This window comes from Bemisia tabaci, chromosome 9 (genome assembly GCF_918797505.1).
Source record: "Bemisia tabaci chromosome 9, PGI_BMITA_v3".
In the NCBI taxonomy this organism is placed as follows: domain Eukaryota; kingdom Metazoa; phylum Arthropoda; class Insecta; order Hemiptera; family Aleyrodidae; genus Bemisia; species Bemisia tabaci.
Window position 1 is genome coordinate 4,632,720 of NC_092801.1, and position 24,361 is coordinate 4,657,080.

The window sequence follows — 24,361 nt, forward strand, 5'->3', positions numbered from 1 at the left end:
ACATTCCGTCCATTATTCTGAACAATATGAGGGCCTTCTGCATGCATGCAGTTCCAATCAATTCGTTGGAGAGCCTTTGATCACGAACGATGCCAGAAGGGGTGTTTCGCACACTGCAGTCCACTTGGGTGTGTGTGAGAACTCAACGTTTGCCAAGCGCGAACGAAGCTGATGGAGATCGCGCCTTGGGCGCGGAAATTATGCAAAATGCATAGCAAACAGCTGGTTCTTAGACGGGTGGTTTGGTTTCCCTCAACGACAAAGACGAGTTGGAGCGAGCTGCATATTAGAAACAACATACGTGCACTGTATTTTGCATAGGAAAATCGTTTTATCGCGTAGAGGGTAAGGAAGCGGCGTGACGTTGAGCTGCATCGCGGCGCACAGTGGATCGAGTCAATTGTAGAGGTCGGACATGACATTTTTAACTTAAACTGCAAATTTTGATGTCTAAATCGTCACATTTTCAATTTTGAGGGGTGCATCAAGAAGAAAATTGCACTAGAAAACCAATGGAACCAATTTTGAAACCCTAAAGTTTGTATAAACGGTGTTATAAGCGTTTAAAGTTTCAAAATTTTGTCCGACCTCTCCAATTGACTCGATCTATTGTGCGGCGCAGCCTGTAGGAGGAGGAAGCGCTTTGCATATTTATACGGAACTCACGGACTAAATACAGGCTGTGCATTAGACATCGACCCCGAGGACGTAATTTCAAATTACGGAAGGGGAAGTCGATACTGACAGTTAGTCCTTTACAATATGTATGTTTCAGTGAAGCGTATTATTTCATCAGAGGTTGTTTACAAGGAAACAACTATGTTACTTGGAAGTAACATTTACAAAAATCAGTTGTCAATAACTGCTGAAATATCACTTTCATACAAAATCAAGACCTACTTTCAGCCAATTCACTACAAGTCAGCCAGTGAAAATTGAAAGTTCGAAGAGGAGCAACAAGTTGAATGAATACCACTGAAAAAAAAAAAAATTGACATATCATTTTGACTTAAAACGTGTTCTTGTCCACACAATTGGGTGTCTGGAGTTAAATCCATGTGTATTCATCTCAACAACAGTTTTTCCCTGGTAAATTAGGAGGTAGGTAGAATAAATATCGTTATCAACAACCTAACGTAGACGTGGCAGAACATCCAAATTTTCAAGTTCAACCCAGGCATTCATTTTTCACAAATGAAATCTCCCTTTAGTTAAACCTTTTATAGGTCCCAAGTAAACCGTGATCTACCAATGGGAAATAAGTGTATGCAGCACATAACCCAAATTGCGTAAGAGAAAATTCCATTCTCGGTATGCGTTACAGAGGGGGTGTATTGTGATATGCTTGATGATCCGTAGACCGTGTCAAGGTATACAAAAATAAACAATCCAAACGGCGTGTAACAAGGCTTTTAATCACACATATAAAACCAAAACGTTTCGGCTGAAAACTTAGCCTTCCTCAGTTGGCTAGAACACGAAAAAAGCATATTTAAAAATCTAAATTCTTGGTACTTGGCTGTAACTTTCGAAACGAGAACCTTTTGAACGACATTCTTCTCTTTTAGAAAGGTAGAGTCAAGAGCTAAGATTTTAGATTTATAAATTTTGCTTGTTGTCTATATATCTCAGTGAAGAAGGCTGAGTTTTCAGCCGAAACGTTCCGGTATTATTTGTGCTGTGATGAAAGGCTGCATATCCGCCGTTTAAATTGTTAAATTATGCATATTGTGATGAAAACTGGAGAATCCAACAGGTTTGACTTTGAAAGGTCGAGTTAATGTATTCGTCTTGACCCAAACCACATCTTAATTCCCTGCGGTTGGAGATAATGCAGAGCTGTTCTGGATAAAAACACTATCAAACTTGGTCTCAGCGTTTCAGTATGCTAATCAGTCCACAATTTTCATTCTTTCATCTTCAAAGAGCCGAGGAAAAACTGTTGAATCACATTTAAAGCGTTATTACAGGGTGAAAGAAGAAAAGAACTTTCAAGAGATACCAGATTGGTGCACGCGTGTATGATAATATAATGGCATGATAACTAAAATTATTAGCAGTAATAGGTGTACTGCTAAAAATTCATTTCATGTACCCTGCCATTAAAATTCCTTGCCTCCTCTCTGCTTCCAAAAATTACTTTTTTTGGCGATGCTCAAAAATCCTTACCATTTCCATACTTCACCCGCATTTTTAACAGTTTTCGGGTTGGGGAATTGGAAAAATGGAAAGACAGAGGAATAAACCGAATACACGACAAATTTTGAGAGTAGTTTGAAAAAAAAAAAAAAAAAAAAAAAAAAAACCGTATCGTCTCCGATACCTTTGACTGATTAAAGTTAATTCTTGTAAAGACAAGTAACATTCACGTTGTGTTACCTCGTTTTATTTACTGACACAACAGCACGGTGTTTTGCGTTGAAAAAGGGAGAAAACTTAATTCCGTGTGCAAAATGAGGGAATGCTCGTCCGATACCTAGCTCTACGTTATTCCTCGATCATCTATCAAACAAATCATCTCTTTTGAACACGAACATCGTGAAACAAAATTAAGGTGAAAAACTCGCTCTCCGTATGGGGAAATTTTGCGAAATTCGTATCAGCAACTTACTCCATGTTATTACTCAATCGTCCAAGGAACACACAGATACTTACAACACGGGCATTGCGACACGAAACTAATGAGAAAAATTTGCCTCCATGCAGGAACTTTACCAAATTCGTAGAATAAAATCATTTTTATTTTAACCTTAGCTGTTTTTCGGTTAGTTACACGTTGTAAAGTTGACTAACGTCGACTTTTTATACATGAATAATGTACTCTTTCAAAAGTAGGAGATGGAAAAGGGCAACTAATGGACTCGAACAGATTTTCACATACTTAAAACCGTCATTGCTGGTGCAAAGTTTCAATTACCCGCACCGCTCATTTAAAAAATGCCTCCTTCATTCTCGGTTTCCCGTATTCCGCTGAACAGTAAACACAGCACTACCGTCCCGCGGGTTACACCATTTGAGCATTCAAATGCTGTCGAATTCCGTCCATTAATAAAATATTTCCTGAGAAAAGCTATGGATATTTCCTGTGAATTCTTCAAAGACGCTGTTTCAAATTATGAATATAACTATAAAACAGCTTTTACAGCGCTCTCTAGCGCTCGCCGACAACTAGCCGCCGAAGTCCCAGATTCTCCCAGAAATTATGAAAAAATTCAAAAGGAAAAATCATAGAAAAAAATTCGTAAGTTTTCCAGCACGGGCAATAGGGGTAAGCAATCGTACTTGTCCCAGTGTAAACAAACCCAAGCCCTTCCACTCCTAGTTAGGCCCCATGTAAACAAACAAGATGGCGAGAATGTTGTGGACGTGATTTTGGATTTGATAGAATCTTCCTTAAAGTCAACTTCTGGATAGAGTTCGGTTCGAACTTCGATGATATTTTTTCCGAAAATTAACCTTTGAGTGTGATTATCATTCATTTCTCAGCCGATATTACGTGACCCTCTGGGTCAGATTTGTTTACGTTGGAGCTCCATAATAGGCTAAAACTGATAAACCAATAAGAGAGCGGCACGGAGATGGCAATTCTCTCCCGTATAAGTACTCGAGATTTTGAGACATCGCGACCAGGATATACCCTTCCTGTATCCAAAGCTTCAATTTGGCAACGCGGAGAAGTTCATACGTCGTTTTTCCTAAGCAAAACGGTGCAGTTCCCACATTTGTTCGGAGATCAAGAGGGCTGGATACACTTCCGCGAGCGCTCTAAAGTTTCGAGGCTGCTTCAACGTACCTGGATTACCGCATGTTTTATTGTTTGTTTGGAGGGTTGATCCACTTAAACTCACTCATTTAGTTTTGAACTTTCCGTTGGTTTTTTCCCGGTAAGCTGTTCGCCTCTCAGGCAGACTTTGTCTTTCAAGGCAAGAGTTTCAAACCACCCGGCGCACTCGCCTCCGAAAGGTACATGCTGATTCGAAAGTCCCCGAGCATGGGCTGCAGTCCAAAAGCACATGAGAAATGTAAGCTTTCAGACTCGTGAAAATAAAAGGCCCACATGTTCGTAGAATCAATGAAGGCGAAGAGGAAAAACATGTTCTATTTCGTAGATATGTACAACTTTTTCCGACACAATCATATTGGTGCAGAAACATATCTCAAACAAGTTAGATTCTTTGCGGCGACGACCCTTCGGTAGATATTTGCGACTGAAATTATACGGGCAAGGGGAGGAGAGGAGGATAAAGTTCCTTCAATTTCCTTTTTGTTTTCATGAAGTAGAGTTAGGGAACTTTCTAACAACCCATACCAATTATCTTCAATGTCAAGATCATCTGTCATCGTAGCGGTAAGCAACGGTGTCATTCACCCGATTTAAAAACAGTTTATTCTCTCCGTGCGTTATTAGACGGTGCCTCCGTCCACTGTCTTTGCGCTTTTGGATTGTACTATCAGCGGCCTCCATGTTCGAAAATGTGCACTTTCCACTGTCTTTTAAGCGCATGTGCGTTTTCGGATTCTGGCGTGCGCAAGGAATATTTTACCCGTGGGGGTTACCAGATTTCGGATCAGGGCCTTCAATTCATCTTTTCCGATTTTAATGGATAATATTCAAATGCGCATACATCGCAATAAAAAACAATACTGAAAAACTTGATTTCGCAGCTTTATTGACGCATATATTTCATGTTAGACGGTCATTTTGTTGTCTTTTCTACACGAGATTGACGTTGTGAAAATCTACAAAAACGTAAGAAGATGGATGAAAGCAATTCAGCCAATGACGTCAAAAACTGGTAAAAGCTATTAAGGCCAATTATAGTAAGGTACGTAATTTTGCGTTTAGGAAACATAGACCGGCCAATAACGTCATTGGTCATCCCAATCGGATTTATTTCTGCTAAACTGCTAAAAAAAAATGTGTGATTAAAAGGTGTTTAAAGGATAACCAGAGCGTTGGATTTTATTACCGTTACCCAGACCAGTAAACAACAGTTGGCCAGACCAGATAAACTAATTGATAATTACATGCCAGTAATTGAACTCCGTTCAATTGCTTGTTCTGCGTCCGTAGGTTTACTTTTCCGTTCTTTTAGTTGCCAATTTTAATTTTCGAGGACTCAGGGCCTCTAAACCCCACACCCTGAGTGGTGTAAATTACGCCCCCCCCCCCCCTTCTTTTTAATTTGTGTACCCTCTGGGTTCCCGCACAAGTTTTCAGTGTTGAGTTTTTTTTTTTTTTTTTCAGCCCTACTGAGAAGCTAGGGCGTTTCATACTTTTGCGTTTAGGAAACATACACAAGCCAATAACGTTAATGGCCATCCCAATCGGATGTATTTCTGCTGAACGGAACCAAAGACAGGTGAGAAAGAAGGGCCGTTAGTCGAGGGCCGTAAGAATGAATGGGAACTATAAAGCGCCAATGACGTCAGCTGCGGCGAAGTCGCCGCTGCGGATCCGCGGGGGAGTCATTAACTCATGAGCCCTGTCCACAACGCTCTTGTCATATGCCCATGGCTCATGAGTGCCGCATTCAGTTGGCACATAGTTCCGTTTGACAGAATGTAAAATCCCGCTTTTCAGAATTGCCACAGAATTAGGAGGATACAATTCCCTGACACGTTTTGCAGAGATTCTTTGGCAATTGAAGATATGTCAGATGGTTGACAAGACATGATTTAAAATAGTTTTCAGGCAAATTTTGTGGTTCGAAACTTCAAACCCATTCTAGAGAAAAAATTAAGGTGCATGGCTTGGCAACTTTTTCCTGATATTTTCGTCATTTTCCTTGACATTTCCTAGTTTTCCCTGACATTTTCGTCATTTCCCTTGACATTTCACGGTATTCCCTGACTGTGGCGACTGCGGCTTTTCCATTTCTCCACAGGGTTCATGCCCACTCTAACAGTGCTCCTGCTTTCTAGCGCACACCAAATCTTCCCCACTCGCACATAGTTCTAAAAAGGACCATGGAAGGAACAGGATAAGTACAGCTCGGCAGGCGTATATAAATTTAAATGTAAAGATTGTGATGAAAGCTACATTGGTAAAACAGAGCTATCTGTTCATATAAGAGCGAAAAAGCATTTGACCAAGGAGTCTTCCAATGTTTTTAGGCACATGGAAAAAAAACAAACACTCCATAGATGCTAATATTGAGATTATCCATAAATCTAGAGACAAAAGATATATAGGTGTCCTAGAACGGTTTGAAATTGCAAAAGGAGTGAATGAAGGTATTAAATTAATGGGCGTCCAAACCGAGATCGATTTAGCCCAGAACTCACTATTTAAACAGTGTTGTGAAATGCTGCGCTCTGGTGGAGGATAAACCAGGCATATATCCCCACCACCCAATGTAGACTTCAGCGTACCGATATCCAGTAAGCTTTATACCGATATTCACACAGCGGTAATTTATTGATAATCGTGACCAGCGAAATGTTTTTTAAGTGTTTTATTGTTTTATGTTTTTGACCTTTCTTTGTAAGCTCTAATGATGGCCACAAGCCGAAAAACTTTAGCACGTTTATTAAATAAATAAATCAGTGAAAACACATAACACATTGCTGAATCTCTTCTTACAAGGCCACACCATTTCGTGGGGAAATCAAAGCCAAGAAGTTCCAAAAATTAAAATTAGAGTTAAAAATAATTTTTTGAACTCTAATGCGCACCAGTACGAAACCGAGGAGGGAGAGTGTTCAGCTCAGGTAGTTTGAAATGGAATATTAAGTTGGAGTCACGTCGAGAGATCTATACCGGTTTGGGCCTTTTTAGACCTCATCATCGGTAGATCACACTCGACAGTGTTACATTCAGGTTTCGGGCCACTTCTTAGTGTTTTTTTCTTCATATCTTCTTACATTTATCACATAGTTCTTGGTGGCAGAAATATGTCCATTTTCGTGTATAGTTCACGAATACACACGATAGTATTAACGGAGTTTGTTTACGGTTGCAGTGCCCTCTATTCGTGATCCCGGGGCGGGTCAACAATCCGGGGATCGCGTCCGGCGGGAAGGTGATCATGTACCAGGAGCCGTGCAAGGGGTTCAGCCCGCACATGGGCTCGCACAAGAACTCGGGACGGAGGGAGGGCTGCCGGAAGGCCGCCTACCTCCTCAACAAGGTGGCCCACCGCAACGACTGCCCCATCATCGTCCACGGCCAGTGCATCTTCGTCAACGCCACCGGCACCGCCAGCTGCTACGCCCTCGTCAGATGGCCCGACGGAGCTTTCGCCCTCCGCCTCCTACAGGTTCGTACGCACTTTATCCACATTCCTCACTTAGCATTTTTCAACGGTAAAATGGAGATGTTGCATGTGTGAGGGATTTGCGATTTGACTGCTGTTTCTTCTGTAAAAGTTCGCGAGAAACACGATGGTGCCACTGGTTTTCTCTGAAATCAACTCCCAAGCTCATATAAAGCTCTCAAGTTGCGGCCAAAATGGAGGGGATATCCTGCGCTATTCTAAAAGTCCACCTCTACGTCAAGACAAACTCTCCTTGCAAAGATAGGGAGCAAATACATTAGCAGTGATGCCGTGTTTTCAGTTTTGGAGTCCCCAAATGAAGTGGCAGCCCTGTCAATGTACGAGTATTTGCTCCCTATCTATGTATGGAGAGTTTGTTTTGATGTAGAGGTGGACTCTCAGGGTAGGGCGGGATATCCCCTCCATTTTGGCCTCACTTTGAGAGCTTTTTTTGAGCTTAGGAGATGATTTCAGAGAAAACCATTGGTACCATCGTGTTTCTCGTGAACTTTTACAAAAGAAACAACAGTCAAATCGCAAATCCCTCACACATGCAACATCTCCATTGCGATATATTTCGATTTTATCGGCGATAAAATCGCTAGGATCATCAACATCTCAGCGATTATCCTCGATCTTGTTGCAATAAAATCGCGATTTTATCGCCCGGCAATTTATCGCGATATTATCGAAATCTAGATTATATCGACGAAAATTGATCGCGATTTTATCGAACGAAAAATTGCAATTTAATCGCCATAAACTGCAATTTTTCACTTAATAGTATCGCGATGGATTATCACCACCGATATAATCGCGATAATCAACCGATAAGGTCGCTATTTTTCTCGGTCACTGCTACTTCGGTCTTCAAGCTCATTTCATCACCTTCCGGTCGAAGTATCACAAGCGCGCTGCGGCGCGGCGTGCATCCAGCTCGAAACGCGCATTGACGCCTACAAACCTAAGGGGAGACTTCAAGCATTGCGTAATGATTGAAGTATCCCCTTAGATTTGTAGGCGCACTGACGTCTACAAACCTAAGGGGCTACTTCACGCATTACGCAATGATTGAAGTATCCCCTTGGGTTTGTAGGCGTCAGTGTGCATTTCCAGCTCGCAGCATGCCACAAACTTGTCCACTAATATGTCAGGATGTTAAAATGTGGGCAATTTAACATAAAATTCGAAATTAGAGTCTCAAAAAAACACAAGTTGCGAAACTTTCGTGATCTTTCAGTCACTATCAGACTTATATCTTCCTGTTCTTGAGTTTTGGACCATAAGGTGCCGCGGGCGGCGGCGCTCATGAAATTTTTCCCTGTGCTCAATCGCCAAGCAGATTGTGCAGATGTGAATTTCAGACTTTGTTTATGTGTGACTTTCGAGCGAATTTTCCCTTTAAAAGTGTATTAAGTTGGCTGTATTTCTTGCTTAGAACAGACCCATTAATACTAGCCAGCTTAAAATGGAATCTCCGACGATTATATGTACATCTGGCGAAAAAGCAAGTAAATAGAGGTCATTATGCCACCCGATCAAGAAAATCAAAACATACCCCTTGGTTTTCATCAGTTTTTTCTGCTACCTATTTATCTGTCCACCTCACTTTCATATTCTATGTATTTAATTAAATGTTAAATTGTTCCAGGACTGCGCCGACGGGCGCATGCCACAAAACAACTTCTACCGCGGCCAATTTGGACCCGGTGGGGCTTATCCACCATTGGGTGAGTTGGGGCCGCCCAACGGTTACGGCCAATTGCAGGGTCCTCAAACGGGACAATCAAGCCCAGCAGGCCAAGGCTGATTTGGACTTGAATGGACATGGCCGATTATTGTTTACTCTATCAAACTCAGGAACATGTATCTTAGACTTTAGGCTTTAAGGTGACTCGATGGACGCTATATTTGGTGCCCGAATGACATACGATATGTCGCACCGATTAGTTCCATTTTTTCAACTACTCGTCAACTTTCTCGAATTTTGAGATGGCAATCCTGATATGAGGAAACTAAAGAATGCTCTTAACAATTCTTACAAAAAAATTCAACGTAATAAAGGCTTTATTTTTTTCAGAGGATACATACAGCATTCGATACTGACATCAAAACTGCACACGAATGTTACACTGGGGAAAAAAACACATTGGATCTAGAGTCCAGACTCTTGAAAGCATTGACAAGAAAAAATACTCTTGATTAAATCGGATTTTTGCTTGAATCAAAACGAAAACCGCTTAAATTAAGAGGCTTAGTTCTTGATTTAAGCTAGATTCTGATTGAATCAAGAGTACTTTTTCTAGTCGATATTTTCAAGAGTCTGGACTCTAGATTCAATGTGTTTTTTTTTCAGTGTACATTTTTCCTCTAAAAAAACCACGCCTTCGTAACGTTAAATGTGTCAGTCACAAATGGTAAATGAATTCTTTGGTCTCCTGACAACAAATTTGCGATCTCAGAATTCGAGAAAAATGACGAGTGGCTGAAAAAATGGAACTGATGGATGCGATGCATCGCATGTCGTTCCGACACAAAATATGGCGTCCACCGAATCTTCTTTCATTATTTACACTGAGCTTTGGATAGTCCGAACTCCTTCTTGGGAGAGCTGGCGGATAAAACGGCCCAGTAAAAGGACTGTTTGCTAGCATCCGAAAATCATTGAAGCGCCTTCGATACAGGAAACTCCAACTGGATAATCTCTGCCTCCGTGGGCGACGAGCGTGGAGTTCGCCTCTGAGTAAATGGCGAGTGTAAACGTTTTCTGTGCTGTGTTGCTGTTGTTTGTCATTGCTGTCAAATGCGGTCATTTTATTTGACCGAAGATTTCAGGGTTTCCAGTATTAATTCCGATGTTTAAAAGTTCCGGGAATCAATCCCAAAGACGCCAAGATTTATTCCCAAAACTTGTCAATTTGATTTCAAAAAAAAAATCAAATTAGATCAAATAATCGGTCAAACTGACGAATAAAGACAAAAAAATTAAAAGGATGGCTGAAAATTCCGAGAATTTTGAAGACTCCGAGTAAAGATTCAGGAAATTGCGAATATTCAAAAATTATTTTACCGAAGATTCCAGGGTTTCCAGAGTTAATTCCAATGTTTCGGAGTTTCGGGAATCAATTCCAAAGACGTCAGGATTTCTTCCCAAAGATTGTCAATTTGATTTAAAAAAAAAAAAAAAAAAAAAAAAAAAAAAAAAAAAAAAAAAAAAAAATTGATTAAATAATCGGTCCACCTAACGAATAAAAACAAAAAAATCCAAGAAAATTTAGAGGATGGCTGAAAATTCCGGGAATTTTGAAGACTCCGAGTAAAGTTCTGAGAGATGGCAAAATTTCAAAAATTCGGAATTAATTTCGAGAGAAATATCAGCAGTGCGGGTCAAATTTTGTTTCCGTATTCACTTCATCACGTCCTACAAGCGAACAGGACTAAAATCAGCTCGTCCGAAAACTCTCAGAATTATTATCCGAACCCGCCAGCCGCCATAAGAGTTCGGATGATCTGAAGTGCAGTATGTTTTTAGTATTTATACCAGGGCAAAGCATTCTTAGAATGTGTCAATCATGTGCACCATGAATAATCATTTTTCACTATCATATTGAAACTCAGCGATATCAGAGGTAGCCGACCGTCACATTCAAACGGTGAATCCGAGATGTAACGCATAATTGATTTTTCTCTCAGGGTAAAGTATTCTTAGTATTATCCGGGTGAATACTCAGTTCAAAATGTAGTGTATCTTCAATTTTTCTCTTTCTCAGGGTAAACGGTACTCATAGTATGTGTTCTCTAACCTTTTCACCTCTTTACTTATGTAACTTGTGGAATTTTATAGGACAATAAATCATCTGAGATTCGAAACCGTAAATTTCCGTGTCTTTATTTTTTTGCAAGCAACAAGGTACGAGTAGAGAGATAAAGGTGAGTTATGATTCTTGTGTGATGTCCAAGAGGAAATTATTTTCGTTGTATACCTTATCGGTACGTATACGTGCCCTCTTAATCTAATCATTTGCTTATTTGGACCACATTTTGAAATTAGGAACTAAAAATTCTGGCCCGGTTTAAAAACAACGTATGTGCCATTAGTTTCCCTGTGCACATAAGTGTTTTTTCAGATGAGCCAGAATTTATAGGTCCAAATTGCAAAATGCAGTCCATTTGTGATTACGCAAGATGAGCTCCTTATGAACTTTCTGCGATCTAGAAGATGAGGAAATCCAAAAGAAGGTCCTCTCGGTACTAGATTGAATAAGTTTCACTCTGTCCATAATGTAAAAGTGGTAACTAGGGCTTAGGTTAATTTCGTTTCACCGATTTGCTGTGATAGCGAAAAGAGCAGTTTGTGCACTTCTGTAGGGGCCATGAGTAATATATGGTTTTAAGTGTCTCGAGGTTCTTCCCAACATGCACTACTTTACTGCCCTCTTCGCTTGGAAGCGATGGACTGAGCAAAAGCTCGAGGTTAAGGGTCAACTATGTTAGCGCTTTGAATCAGCCTGGAGATATCTTCACCAAAAGTCTGAGGAGGCAACAATTTCGGAAATTCGTTCCTCAACTTGGTCTCGAGAACATTACAAAATGTTTTTATGACACAAATTAGTTGCAGCTTAACTTTTGACCCGAGTAGTTGAATTCTCCAATTCGTTCCGAATTTCCATTTCATAAATTGGACCAGAAGTACGGGCTACCGTCATGCTTTTCAGTAATTTAAATGTGTTAAAATAAACATTCAGCGCATTCTTATATTTGGCGCCTTTGCAACAGGAACTTGATGACTGTTGACCGAGGTCTGTTCTTATTATGTATATACTAGGTGTTTTCGAAGAAACAAGTAATTGATAAAAATAAAGATGTGCTAAGTATAAGCTTCGATTAATTTAATGTAATTTTATTTTCCCTTAAATTAATTCCATCCAACAAGCTGATAAGAATGGACTCGGTAATGGATCAAGTATACAAATTGTCAAACCGTTTATGAATATTATCGCTGCACGAATTATGTCCGAAGTCAAGGGTAATGATGATGTTTTTATCCCAAGGATAAAATTCGACACAGGTGAAAGTACCAATTCACATTTTAACCTCCATCGACTCTAGTTTCCCGTTATACTTGCATTTGAAATAATTGCAAGAACCATCAATAAATCCCAGGGACAAAGTTCCGATCATGTGCGCCACTGCGTACATCAGCCGCTTTTCAGCGACGGACAATTGGATTGCATTTTGCAATTTGGACCTATAAATTCTGGCTCATCTGAAAAAACACTTATGTGCATAGGGAAACTAATGGCACGTATGTTGTTTTTAAACCGGGCTAGAATTTATAGGTCCAAATTGCAAAATGCAGTCCAATTTTGTGTTGCTCTCTCGAGATGCGGATCAAAAGATTGTATTAAAATTCAAAAAGGTTTTTCAAATTCAATTAAAAGGAATGGTTTAAGTGGTTCTGAAACTTCAATTGAAAATGAAGTTAAGCCTGAGACGTTCAACGTTTGAGCTTGCTTCATTTATTTTGTATCAGTTTTAAGTTCTCTGACCCCCCTCCCCCCCAAATTTCATTTTTCTACCATTTGTTCTGTTGTCCTACGAGGTTGATTTCCATGCTTTTGCAGTAGTGTACACGGAGTGTAGTGTACCGTATAATTAACGTTTTGACTCTTCGGAGATAAACAAACAGATGGGATATGCAGTATTGACAGAATTCTTGAAATATGTATCCATAGTTCGGCGCCAACTTTGAGTCTCGGAGAAAGGTAAGTTAAATCACACTTTTTTACGTTATTTTAGTATGAATTTTAGTCGAAGAAGTTATATTATATTTCAAACGGCGACCCGAGTTGGGACCCAGCGGTGCTAATAAATGATATGAGACTCGACTTCTGTCGCAACACCGCGACCATTTTCGAATTTCCCGCTCGGAGGGAGGGGGGATCGGGTGCTCGAGTGCGGCCATGTTGGGTCGAGCTAGTCAGTCGGGTCAGAGCAGCGGTATAGACCCGTGCTCACCACCTTTTCTTTTCTTTTTTCATTTTTTTGTTCCTTTTTGAGTTCAGTTATTATGTTCAGTTGTTGAACCTTTTGTTGAATACACGTTCTTGTCCGTATTTCGTATTCGTTCGTCTTCATTTTATTTCTTCGCTCTCCCGTCGCCGCACTTGAGGCAGAGCTCACACGACAACTTCCAATTGACACAATATATCGCCGCAACAAAGAAACATGTTCCCGTACAGGAGGACCCTCCGAAGGTAGCCATGGTGCAGGGCAGTGTTAGGGAAGTGAGGGCCCAGTCGAGAGGCGAACGAAGTATACGGAAGAGATACGTCCCCGAGGACAATTTCTACAAACTAGACCGTAATGCTATTTCACTGGAGATTGAAGCAGAGACAATAAAACAAAACTTCTTGACGGAAAAGAAGTACGAAAGCCGACGTCATTATCATTCAAAGAAAGGTAAGTGTTACGAAGAAACGTTAATGTCTTCTTGAACAATTCTACGATATGAATTAAAATTCCGTAGCAAATATAAAACGTAAAAAAATAACGTGAAACGGCTGTCGAAAGCTCCTGTCCCACTGCGTAGTTCGGAACGCTTTAAAGATGATGGATTCTGGTCAAGGGTTAAAACAAACGTGACTGAAACCAACGCGTTCACTAAATGATTTTTCGAACATAAATGTGCAGATTCCATCGTTGCGTGTCTACCGAGAGCTACTCAAGGGTGCCTGCTTACAAAGGCTGGCCGAAAATCAGTACTTTTATAATACTTTTTCAGTACATTCCCAAGAATTCAGTACCTCCTTCACAGAAAAATTTAGAACTTTTCAGTACTTCATTTTACAAAAATCGAAAAATTTTAAAAATTTCAATTTCTAGCTCAAATTGGGACAAAGGAGGCAGAAAAAATGAAAAAAATTCCGGACCTCCTTGCAGAATTCCGCACTATTTCAGTCTTTCCGGACCGCCCTTGTAAAATCAGTACTATTTCCGGACCTGTAAACACTCTGTACTCTGTTAACACCAAATAGAAAAAGCTGAATAATTTTGAAAGATGAAAATCCGTCTTACCGGGTCTGAGGGGAGAGGTAATGGTTCTACGGTTGTGGAGCTAGGGTGGGTTAATTGTCTGGGTAGAAATCTGGGCGAGTCTCCTGGCATGGAAACGGTTTCAGTGGACGGAATGTGCATTCCAGGGTAGGCGTGCGACTCTAGAATAAGGCACATAGCAACCACAGATATTAATTTTCATCGAGCGGCTCACGGAGAAAATACAGGTGGTGGCGAACGGAGAAATGTAAAATTCTACGGTACAGCTTGGAATGAACAATGATAAAAATATTTGTGTTCATGTGCTTATCTCGGTTAATGTTCACTGGGGAAAAACCACATTGGATCTTGAGTCCAGACTCTTGAAAACATTAACAAGAAAAAGGACTCTTGATTCAATCAGATTTAAGCTTAAATCAAAAGGAAATCCGCTCAAATTAAGAAGCTTGGTTCTGAATTTAAGCTTAAATATGATTGAATCAAGAGTATTTTTTCTTGTCGATGTTTTTAAGAGTCTGGACTCTGGATCAAATGTGTTTTTTTTTTCCAGTGAAGAAAATAAATCTTCAATGAGACATTAGGACAACAATTCGGACATTATGATGCTTAGGAGTCCCGAAATAGACTCGAAATGTACGGTTGAAGTTTACGTGTTTGATCTCACTCTGTGTTCTTAGGTGTTACTTGCACTGGAGACTTAAACGCTGAGTTACAAAACGAAGCGGACGTCAACACAATCAATCACACAAGTCAACCTAAATTTTGTGATTATTTTGGTACAGTTTGCGATGAATTCAGCGCAAAAAACAATGGAAGATCTTGGAAACTTGGGTTAGTTTGTGTTTTACTTCCCACATTAACCAAAAATTTGTGTTGAGTGTTTTCTTTGCGGAGCTAACCTTTTACTTAGTTTGAAGGTATTGCGGGAAAACCGAGATCTCTTTCAAATTAAAAAAAAGCGGGGAAGGTTGAGAAGTTTCCGCTCATTTTGGCTCTAAAAACTCGTAACTATTCACTTTTTGCGTGTCATTACGTTTTCCAACCCCTTTAACGGAAAATGAATTGCGGGTTAATAATATATATTTCATTTAGTAACAACTTTGTTACATTTCGTCTGATACACCAAACACGCAAAAATTAGAGAGCCTTGGTAGGTAATAAATGTTCAATTACATGTATGACTTTCAATGTTAGATTCAATAGTGACGTAGATCTTTATACAGGTGCCATCATGAAATTGATTGAAGGGGGTGCAAGAAAATGTATCTGAACTGCGAACTGTGAAGCAGGAACTAGGGAGGTGAGTCAATTTTTCTCTGGGATTTTACTTTGTCGCTCGTTCTTAACTTCTAATTATGTTACAGCGCGCCAATTCGTGTACTTTTCTACATCACAGTCAATCTTCAAAATGGCTGCCTTGCCACCACCTCTTGTATTTTCTCTATGCAAGAAACTCTAACTCTTGGTGTTGCGAAAATATGAATTGACAGTTACATAAAATGAAAGCAAAGCGTGCATTTGCGTTTATAGGCCGAGTTGAACCTATGAATCATACGATTAATTTCTAAGAGTTTTTTGGATGATTATAAATGATACTACGAAGCACGAAGAATGGGTTCAAAAGATTTTTTCGTCCGGACGCTACCTTCTAGGTCTTTCCTCTCAAAACTTAATTTTGGCACTTACTGCGGGCTGATCACTGAAAGACAAAGCTATGAACGAAGAGAACAAGTTGAAAATGGAGCGATCCTATTGGTGGAAGCGGATGATTGCAATGGATAGAGGAGGTAAGTAATAGGCTAACTAACGGCAGCCCAAGAGAGACCCTATATAATTAGTCAATCATATTCCACTCGGTTTACAACAACCACCCGTTCCAACCAACAGGATCGCAACATTTCCCAAATTCCTTATTTGTCAATCGCTCAGTCTATCAATATTAATTATCAACCCGCGCTCCTCTTTAAAGAAACTCGGCAGTAATTACGTTGGCGGCGGCGCAGACTCATCATAGCTTTAAACACGATGAAAACCAAAACGCCTTCAATTTTTCGGTATGCAACACGGACATCCGTCGGACACGAATAGTTGCATCCAGGCGCCGTGTGTTAGAAGAGGAGGAACTTGAACGGGTTATCGCCATAATGGACCACACTTTTTTACGTTGTGCTTCAAGAAGGAAGGACTTAAGATGATAATCGCTTTTGCACGAAAAAATCTACTTATCCTCTATTTATCTATGTATCCTCTATTAATTCCTCTGGGTCGAACGTTGCGTCAAGTTAATCTTAGAACCCAGCAGTTTTCAGCCGCTCTGACACTTTGCGCTGATGTTGAGTGATTGCAAAAACTTAACATCACAGTTCTGTCCACTAGTTTTCACGTAAGGTGAATCTTCAATAGTGACAGAAAAATTAGATAATCAAACAATCAATAAATCATTTTGGAATTTTACGACTGACAATCAAAAAATGCCTCCCAATGAACGTCACGAAGTGGGAGATTTCTCACTTTTAGATCCATTTGTCTTCTGTATCCTGTAAGGGACCGTCCTTCAATTACGTAACACTGACTTTCCGAGTTTCGACACACCCTCCCGCTACCCTTCTGGAATACTCCGTAACGCTGTGCTAACCCCCTTAAAAGGTTACGCAACGCTTGCCCGAACTTCCCTCCCTTTCCAAAAAAAAAAAAAAGAAAAAAGAAAAAAAAATCATGTAAATATCACCATACATTTACTGAAAGAATCGGCTTTTCTATTTGGTAAGGAAAGGTGGAAGTAATGCAGAGAATATTTTCGAGATTCTTTCTAACTTCTGAAGACAACCGGCGAAAACTTCTGCGGAAATAAAAAAACAAGCAGGAAGCTCCAACGCATTCGCGTCGGAAAGCGGCTCTGGCGACGGTAGGTAGTTGTTACGCGTTTACGGTTTCCTTGGTAATCTTTGTTTGCTATCAGCTGATGTCGAGTAGTATGACAAGGAAGCTCCAACCACGGCATTCTTCGAAAAAAGCGCGAAAACTTATAGATTTGAATTTTCAAATTTTAAACGTAAAGTACATTTTTTCCAGTGCGAGATTAAAGCACAGACCCGTTTTGAATTATTGACAGTATCACCATGATTCCAAAAATACACTACACAACATAGCATTCGCTCACAGGAAAAAGATATCAATTAAAATAAAATCAGTCCCCCCTAAACAGCAGAAAATGGCGCCGATTCCCATCAACCAACGCGCGGTCTCTCCAATGTAACATGGTCCAATGATACTCCCCAGCTGGGACCGTCCGGAATAGCAGCTCTAGTGCAAGCACCAGAGCCGCTAAAAAAAATCACTAAAACTCGTAAACTTCGCGCTTCGCTTTATACCCCTCCGCACCCCTGCAACGCCGCGTAACGCTGGCAAAGACCCTATCCTCCCTTTCTAGCGTTACGTAATTTAGAGACGGCCCTTATCAGGATAAAATTAGGAAAAATAACGCGAACTCAGCTAACTAAGCACTCTCATATACAGCAAGAACATTTGAGGAGCTTGGAGGGCAAGGCGCCATAATGAGTGCATTTCTTGCAATTTCGCGAAATACGTGTTTGAAGTTTCAATTACATGGATCTCAATGGCGAAAAGGAAGTTCAAACTAACTTGTTGATGCTTAAAACTTGGAACTTGGGAGAAAATCCTTCACAGAATATGCATTAAGACTGTTTATACTTGAAATCATTAGTATCTCGATTTTTCAAAAACTGTAATTGTTGGAAGTTTCGAAATTACTTAGATCCTCATGGCGGAAAGAAAATTCAAACTGACTTTCTGATGCTTAAAAATTGGAATTCGGGATCTAATTTCTCACAGAATATGCAATAAAAGCTAAGACTTTTATTACTTGAAATCGTTAATATCTCAACTTGTTTAAGTTTCGGAATTGCATGGATCCTCAAGGCGGAAAAAAAGTTCAACCTGACTTCCTGATGCTCAACAATTGGAATTTGGGGGCGACTATTTCACTTTGTCGGCCTCCTGTGGTGTAGTGCACTGAGAAAAAACTATGGTTTATAAACCTATTAGAGGTAAATATGGAACACCTATAATAGTCGTAAATAAACTAATGATTCTCGGTCTGTGAACCATACTAAGGTCTCTGTACCTAATTAAGGTACAGGTACCATAACTAAGGTATATGTGCTATTATTATATGTAGAGGTACTACTATTAGTGGTGTTCCATATTTACCTCTGATAGGTTTATAAGCCATAGTTTTTTCTCAGTGTGGTTGTAGCGCTGGCTCTACAATCACGAGGTCCCGGGTTCGATTCCCGGCTAGGCGACCCGAGTTTGATGGTCTCAAACAACGGTTGCCTTGGGCTGGTACATGTTAGGGACGGAGGGGGGAGGGGATCTTACTGGAAGCGCAAGGATTACCACTTGTGTGGTATTTGAAGTAGTAAAAAAAAAAAAAAAAAAGAATGTGCACTATGAATAGTTTAACCTGAAATTATAGATATCCCAATTTTTTCAAAAACTGCACTTGTGCGGTGTGCGCCTTGTCCTCCAAGCCCCTCATTGGTCCGTACAAATTCTCCATTGCGTGGATATAGTCATTATACCCTAGGTGTAATTACCTTGGAGAGTGGATCGGTGGAGGAGCCGGTGCTTAGGTGACATGGTGAGAGGGCTGCCTTCGGAGGAGTTGTCCGCGGTGTAGTCGGTGGCCGTCCCGCTGCGGGGGGAGTCGCGCCCCCCGTACCCGCCGTACCCCCCGTGGAGCGGCGACCCCCCCGGCCCCGGCCCCATCTCCACGCGCCGCAGGCTCCGCCTCTCCCGGCTCCTGCTCCGCGCCCAGCGAGCCTGAAACATCATCCTTCACAGTTCACGTTACAGCACCCACATACAGTATACATACAGGGTCATCCAAAAGTCACGCACCACTGGCCATGGGGGGATGGCCATTTGAAATTTTTGAGTAGCCCCGAGCTCCCCTCACTCCGAGGGGATGAAAAACTGGAAAGTACCTAAAAAAGTTTGCCCCTCGATATGAGGAAAAACGTCTTAAACTGCAAGTCGATATCATAATTAGAACCAAAGTTATGGCCAGTGGTGCGTGACTTTGGAATAACCCTGTATAAGGTTCGTGACCAGGGTTGCAATTTTTCATGAAAAATAAAATCTTGAAATTTCGCGGGAAATATTTCATACAATTTCAGAAATTTATGAAAGAGATTGAAAAATACTAGTTCCTTATCGTGTTTCGCAAAATTTAAAAATTGGGACTTTCTTCTATTTTCAGCGAGCTTGGAACATGGTCCGTCAGAGTTCACGTTACAGCACCCACACACAGTATACATACAGGGTCATTCAAAAGTCACGCACCACTGTCCATGAGGGGGATGGCCATTTAAAATTTTTGAGTTGCCCCCCGCCCTCCTCCCCCCGAGGGGATTAAAAACTGGAAAGTACCCTAAAAATTATCCCCCGCGATATGAGGCCTTGTCTCCACGGGACGTTTTCATGGGATTTGTCCCAAGTTCGAATCGCAGGAATGAAACTTCTGGGATTTTTCCCAGTTACCGTCTCCACGGGACGGGGCTCATACAGTCCTGCGACTAGTTTGCGCGTTAAGATAAATTAGTTAAAGTCGAGTATTTAACCGGGATTATAATAATAAATGCACTCAATTGACAATTAGACACATTATTTTAACTTAACAAAAATAACAATGTAGTAATGAATAAAATATCGCACAATTCGTTTTCACTTCTTCTTCTTCTCTCAACGGGTCCTAGGGGTACAAGTACCATACTTGGTACTGGGAAAAATATTGATTAACTCAATATTTTTCCCAACTTCGTAGGTGGGATTTTTCCCTGGGACAAATCTCGCGAAACGGCTCGTGGGGACAAGGCCCAGGGTTACATCTGCTTATGTTCCGCAAGGACTGCATCGTTGCAAAGTCAAACCAATAATTTAATATTTTATTGCGCCACCAGGCACCCATGTAAATGCGCCTAGTTGCACCATTAATTAAGTTATTTTTTGCACAGTCTGACAACTGTTAGACTCGAAAGCTCCATTTTCATACTGCCGTAAATTCGCACTTTGTCTGGTGGTTCATTTGGGAGAACCTATTCATAGTTTTCTATTAATATCCTTCTAAGTGTAGATTGTTTTTCTTTCTATAGTATCCGTGTTTGAAGCAGCCACGTCGGGGAAGACGGATGAAGATATAGCATTGATAACCAGTGTAGCCGACACATCCCTCTTGAAGGAGGCGGTGAGTTGTGGGGAAGACGGATGAAGATGTAGCATTGATAACCAGTGTAGCCGTCACATCCCTGTTGAAGGAGGCGGTGAGTTGTTTTCTACGTTACAGAATGTAGGCGATAGCTACAGTAATGACCTATGTGGGAAAACTTTGTTGTGAGAAAATTGCGTTCGAAGTTTTACTCTGTGAATATGACATCGGTTTTTGAGAAACAAGGAATTTTTTTTTACTGGTTTAACGCTTTGAACCCTACTTGAAGGGTAGTCATTCAGAAGTTTATCAAATAATTTAATTATTAATTTGTAACACACTGGTCGTGGCGCTTAATTTACTTCCTAGTCGGGTATGCAGCTAAAATGCTAAAAAATGTGCAAGAATTAAGTTATATCAAAACAGTTTCATTTAATGGAGAATTTGCAAGGGTCTGAAATTTGATGAATTTCCTGTTTAAGTGGAATCCTCTGAGTGAACTGAACACGAAGATACCCTTGATTCATAAATTGAGCAATTATTAGAGGAGATATGACAAAATAACCGATTCTGCTAAAATACATGTGTTTAAATGGGAAATGCCGCCAGATGACGTCACAAGGCGGCACATTTTCTCACTTTTAAATCAATTTTTCTCCAATTTCCCATGTCAGAAAAAAATTATGAAAAATATTGCGAACTCAGCTCATTAGGCACTTTCAGATGAAGCAATAAAAAAATTGCGTGCAAATTCTCCATTATAATTTTTGGCCGAAACTTTTCGGCACGTTTTCCATTGTCAGTACCTTTAACGTCAGAGAACTATATTTATATACATTTTCAATTAACAATAGCAACTTTGGTAGGCACTTTGCTGACTAGGCAGGATTGTAAAAATTGCTTAGATGGCTCACGGATTAACCTTATAGTTTAACTAGCCGCTGTGGCTAGCTTCGCTCGTCTTGCGTCTGGTCGGGGGCTCCACCTCCTGGACCCCCGGGTGACAAGCGAGCAGTATTTCATGCCGAAAGTGCAAAAAAATTATAAAATAATGTAATCCAATAAAAACTCTATTCTGAATGCATGAATTCGAGAGGCATTCCTTCCATAAAATCCTGTGAATACAGATGCACAATAGTATCGCCGTATGTCAGACACTCAAAAATCGCAAATGTTCCGTAAAATGGAAAGAAAAATTGAACAAATTTTGCTACTTCGTAAGTGGGATTTTTCCCTGGGACAAATCTCGTGAAATGGCTCGTGGAGACAATGCCTGAGGAAAAGCGTCTTTAACCGCAAGTCGATATCATAATTGAATCAGTGAGAGGGAAAACACGCCAACTCGGAAAAATGGAAGTAATCAAGACACAAACATAACTGCACAGTAGGTGAAGAAATTTGTCTAAGAAAAGGATGTTTGGTGCCGAAAGACAGGCACTTACGAACATTTTAAAGGTCCAAGTTTGAACAGATGCGCTGACTTCAATGACTTTTATAAAAATTTACCGCCTTTAATGAAAGTTGCGCATTTTCGAGTTATCAAGTTGGTGTGTTTTCGAACTCACTGATTCAAAGAGAACTTAAAGTTATGGCCAGTGATGCGTGACTTTCGAATAACCCTGTATAGGGTTCGTGATCAGGGTTGCAATTTTTCATGAAAAATAAAATCTTGAAATTTCGCGTGAGATATTTCATAAAATTTCAGAAATTTATGATAGAGATTGAAAAATACTAGTTCCTTATCATGTTTCGCGATATTTAAAAATTGTGACTTTCTTCTATTTTCGTGTGTTTTAATGCGAGTTGCATACTCCAGTCCCTGAAAAATATGGAATAATTCACCGTCTCGTGAGATGTCATGAAATAATTCACGGAAATTTCCAATCTTTTATATTTTTCATTTCACGCGTGCAACCCTGTTCGTGACATCTTTCAAAATCCAAAGAGACTAGTGCACAAGGTCTGAGATCGCCCATCGAATTTCACGGTTTTTTCTCCTTGAAATTTCATCCTTGAAAATCCATCTTATTTTTCATAAACTTTTCCATCTCAGAACGAGGTGCGCGACTTTAAGCAGTCTGATACACAAGCTGTAAGACAAGTGCTTTGTTAATAGGTTTTTTTAAACCAATTTTAACGTCTTTAATATTTCATACTTATTTCGGCGCATTTGCGACCAACAAACCCAGAAGGCGGGTTAGAATTTATCAATTCTAAAATGGTCATCGTTACGAGGAAGTTGAAACATTTCAAGAGAAGGATAAAGGGTACAAAGGTGGGGTTTTTCTTCTCGGATCTCGGCCGCCAACACGTAGGTCTCAGGTTTCTTCAAAAATTCTTCGATGTTTGATCTGTTCAATTTTTAATATTTCCGACTGAAAATTACTCAGTTTCGAGTCAAAACGTCTCGGATTTGTAGTGTGGTATTTTTGGCCTCGGGCTGCGTCGTAGAAATGTGTACCTACAAAGGGACATGGTGATAAGAGATGGATGAAACACATTAACCCGAATGCACACGACGATAAAGACACATTAAATACAAAACAAGTTGGCACAGATTCCTTCCCAGGCCTGCAGCCTGATTGTTGAAATTTTTTGTTTGTCGGGACGACATAGATGACACAGGTTAAAAGGCGGAGCGTGATTGGTCGGCTATGTCTCATCGCTGCTTTGTCGTGCTTTTTTCAGGTGGAATGGACGACATACTGTCGGAAACTAAGAGGTGCCGTTAGCTTGTCGTGAGATCAAGCCGACATAGGCACGACAAAGCAGTGATAAGACAGCCGACCAATCACGCTCCGCCTTTTAACCTATGTCATCTATGTCGTCCCGACAAACAAATAATTTCAACAATCATGCTGCAGTTGCTTTCTCATTTTCTCGTTTTCATTTACAAAGTTTTAGCTTTTGTTTCAGTTGAGGATGGGCATGTAATTCGTCCACCAAAATGTCCTAGTTGTGGTCATTCTATTTTCTTAGCCTTGTAAAACCTTATGTTCAGAATTTAATGTGTTTTTAACGTTCAAAGGTTTTTACACGATATGAACGTCCCGAATTCAGTGTTCGAAACTCACAGGCGCCAAGGCGCCAAATGCGCCTAAAAATGAGTGCTCTGCGCCAACGTGGCCCCTAAAAATTGCCCCTTGAAATTTGGATTTTCAAAGGAAGTCACATAAAGAAAGAAAAACAAGTCTATTTGAATTGAAAAAACTCAGAATTTTCAGCACTTCAAGTGAAAACTTGCTTTTTCTATTCTTTACGATTTCAATCTCGGTGCTTTTGTCTTTCCCAAGTTACAGCTACTTACTACTTCTGATACAAAAACATCTTGCGTCTAACTTTTCACTAAAGGTGCCGTAATATATGGGCAAAAAGTCAATTTGGCTCCTAGAAAAGCTTCAATGGCGCCTAAAAATCGGGATTGATGCGCCACATGGCTCCTAAAACTCAAAGGTGAGTTTCGAACACTGATTCTGATAACATATTTCCAATCCAGAATTTTCCGTTTTGTACATGGTGTCCAGTTTTCTTGGCAAAGCTCATTCCCTGATTTTTCCCTGATTTTCAGGAGCTCATTCCCTGATGAGAAACCGAAGTTTTCTTCAACTTTCCTGGGATTTTCTTGGGGAAAAGAATACACTTTTCCAGAGTTTCAGAAAGTTATCGATTTTAATTCATCTTACAGCCATTTCTTTGGCGCACGTCAGATTAGACCGCCAAATGGACGTATTTCTACCAAACAGACCTATGTGCAAGTGATAAATATGGGGTGTGCTCGGTAGTTCTCTTTGCGAATGAGTGAATGAGAATAATAAAG

The 24,361-nt window shown here is 40.3% G+C and overlaps 3 protein-coding genes across 5 annotated transcripts in view; 2 read left to right on the forward strand and 1 right to left on the reverse strand.

Moving 5' to 3' along the window:
• The window catches only part of Mctp (multiple C2 domain and transmembrane region protein), a 338,130-nt gene that overhangs the window by 202,336 nt on the left and 111,433 nt on the right, over positions 1 to 24,361 (reverse strand). For all 3 annotated transcript variants that reach the window (XM_072304484.1, XM_072304485.1, XM_072304486.1), the window contains 2 exons: positions 18,935 to 19,160; positions 14,337 to 14,476 (listed from right to left, as the gene is read on the reverse strand). In XM_072304484.1, the coding sequence (XP_072160585.1) occupies positions 14,337 to 14,476; positions 18,935 to 19,160 (366 nt within the window). The remainder of the gene's footprint in view (positions 1 to 14,336; positions 14,477 to 18,934; positions 19,161 to 24,361) is intronic.
• The window catches only part of LOC109041622 (uncharacterized), a 92,794-nt gene that overhangs the window by 32,052 nt on the left and 36,381 nt on the right, over positions 1 to 24,361 (forward strand). The window lies entirely within an intron of this gene.
• LOC140225466 (uncharacterized) lies at positions 6,056 to 10,244 on the forward strand. The gene is made up of 2 exons (XM_072304489.1): positions 6,056 to 7,262; positions 8,911 to 10,244. Exons 1-2 carry the CDS (start codon positions 7,032 to 7,034, stop codon positions 9,067 to 9,069), a joined length of 390 nt encoding a protein of 129 aa, XP_072160590.1. The 5' UTR covers positions 6,056 to 7,031; the 3' UTR covers positions 9,070 to 10,244.